Source organism: Mus caroli, chromosome 5 (genome assembly GCF_900094665.2).
Source record: "Mus caroli chromosome 5, CAROLI_EIJ_v1.1, whole genome shotgun sequence".
NCBI lineage: Eukaryota > Metazoa > Chordata > Mammalia > Rodentia > Muridae > Mus > Mus caroli.
The window spans coordinates 93723676-93725545 of record NC_034574.1 but is presented as its reverse complement, the minus strand read 5'-3'; the positions used below and the strand labels follow the sequence as shown (position 1 = coordinate 93725545).

At 47.6% G+C, this 1870-nt stretch overlaps 1 protein-coding gene across 6 annotated transcripts in view; it reads left to right on the top strand.

Annotated features, from left to right (window-relative positions):
- Positions 1–1870, top strand: part of Helq (helicase, POLQ like) — a 39245-nt gene that overhangs the window by 13198 nt on the left and 24177 nt on the right. For all 6 annotated transcript variants that reach the window (XR_003836710.1, XM_021163368.2, XM_029477506.1 and 3 more), the window contains one exon: positions 532–630. Coding sequence is in view for 5 of the 6 variants with exons in the window: in XM_021163368.2 (XP_021019027.1) it covers positions 532–630 (99 nt within the window). In the remaining variant the exon portion in view is untranslated. The remainder of the gene's footprint in view (positions 1–531; positions 631–1870) is intronic.

Below are 1870 nucleotides of genomic sequence, written 5' to 3'. Positions count from 1 at the left end.
GGCTGTCCTGGAACTCACTTTGTAGACCAGGCTGGCCTCGAACTCAGAAATCCACCTGCCTCTGCCTCCTGAGTGCTGGGATTAAAGGCGTGCGCCTGCGAAAGTTGTAGATCTTAAGAAATAACACAAAAGAAGAGAAAATAGCACTACCACCTGTTCCTACATATATTCTTAGTTAGTCTCTTAATTTTGATTTATGTGGATGTGTCCGAGTGTCTGCTGTGTGTGTGGTGCCTGTGGAGAATGGCAAAGGGCATCAGGCCCGCTGGAGCAAGAGTTACGGTTGTAAGCAGTTGTGGGTGCTGAGAACTTAGTGTCCTCTGGGGGAGCGGTAAGCACACCTAACCACTGAGCCACCGCTGCAGCCCTCATTCTTACTGCTCATAACATGCACGAGAGCATCTGGCTTCCTTTCGAACGTGTACCATCCAACTCAAAAGTGATCTCCGTGTAGCTGCCCTGTGTTAAAACATTTTATAGAATTTCAAACTACAAATTGTATATTAATGGACTGCTTCCTTTTAACTCCAGGTGGAATTAAAAGAATTCCTGAAAGTAAATGACACAATCTATGAGGTAGACAGCCAGGCTGCAGATGGCATGACCTTTTCACGGCTCCTGAGTTATAAGGTGCGTGGGAAACCCCTCAGTCAGCTCCCGTCCTTTGTGCTAAGGTATGCTGGGCACGCAGCAGCCTCCAGTGGGGTCCAGTTGGTTTGTGTTTGGTGAAGGTTTGAGATGAGGGGGTGCCTGATCTGTCATGGACAGCAAGCTGCTGACTGAATACAGCTGGTTTCCTCTTTGGTTAGTTTGCACTGCTAGGGATCCAGCCAGGGCCTAAGAGGCACACACCACTGAGCTACACCATACAAGGCACACATCACTGAGCTACACCATACAAGGCACACACCACTGAGCTACACCATATAAGGCACACACCACTGAGCTACACCATACAAGGCACACACCACTGAGCTGCACCTAGTCCCTAGTTGAGTTTTAGCATCAGCTCACACTGGATTCGTTCCTCTGGCATATCTTTGTGAAGCTGGGTATTTTATTCCTGCTGGCTACACTACTGTAAAAAAACTGTAGAACACAACTGTGTCCAATCCCACCCTAAAGTTAGACATACCACACTGTGCACACATCCCGTTGGTCGCCTTTTGTGTTAGTAAAAAGTGTTTGCTGTCCAGATGACTACTGGATTGTGAGGCAGCCTGCCGCAGGCAGAAGCCCATCATTTGCACCTGACCAGTTAATGCACCGGGTTCTGAACCGTGAGAACTTGGAGACATATCCCGTAGATAGAGCATTCACCCGGCAACAGGAGCATAATGCATAGCCTGGAAGTGACACGTTGCTGTATAGAGGTGTCATGTTTGCATGCTGATGGCTTACAGTCGGCAGGAAGGATATTGTAAAGGAGAGCAGTTTTGTCCCAGCTTTAGGGTTTCCTGAGGTAAATTCTGAATCCACAGGTTGGTTTTCAGTATCTAGCAGGAACTGAGGAGGTTTCAATGACTGTTCTTCTATTGCACGTCCTCCCGACAGTGTTCCGAACTGTCATAAGTCACTGTTGTTTCACTTGTGACAGTGTTAGGAAACACGGTTTTGAACAGGACTCGACGCCGTGCCTCACACAGTCCTTTGACTGTTGGTAGCCACAATCCTCCCCTTTCCTCCCCTTTCCTCCCCTTTCCTCCCCTCTCCTCCCCTTCCCTCCCCTTCTCTCTCTCTCTCTTCCTCTCTCTCTCTTTCTGACTTTTTGTTCTGCCGGAATGGAGGTGGGCATAAAATAAAGTTATTGATTACTAGAGCTGTTTTCACTTCCTTGGTTCTTAATCATTTAATCCTCTTTTTTTTTTTT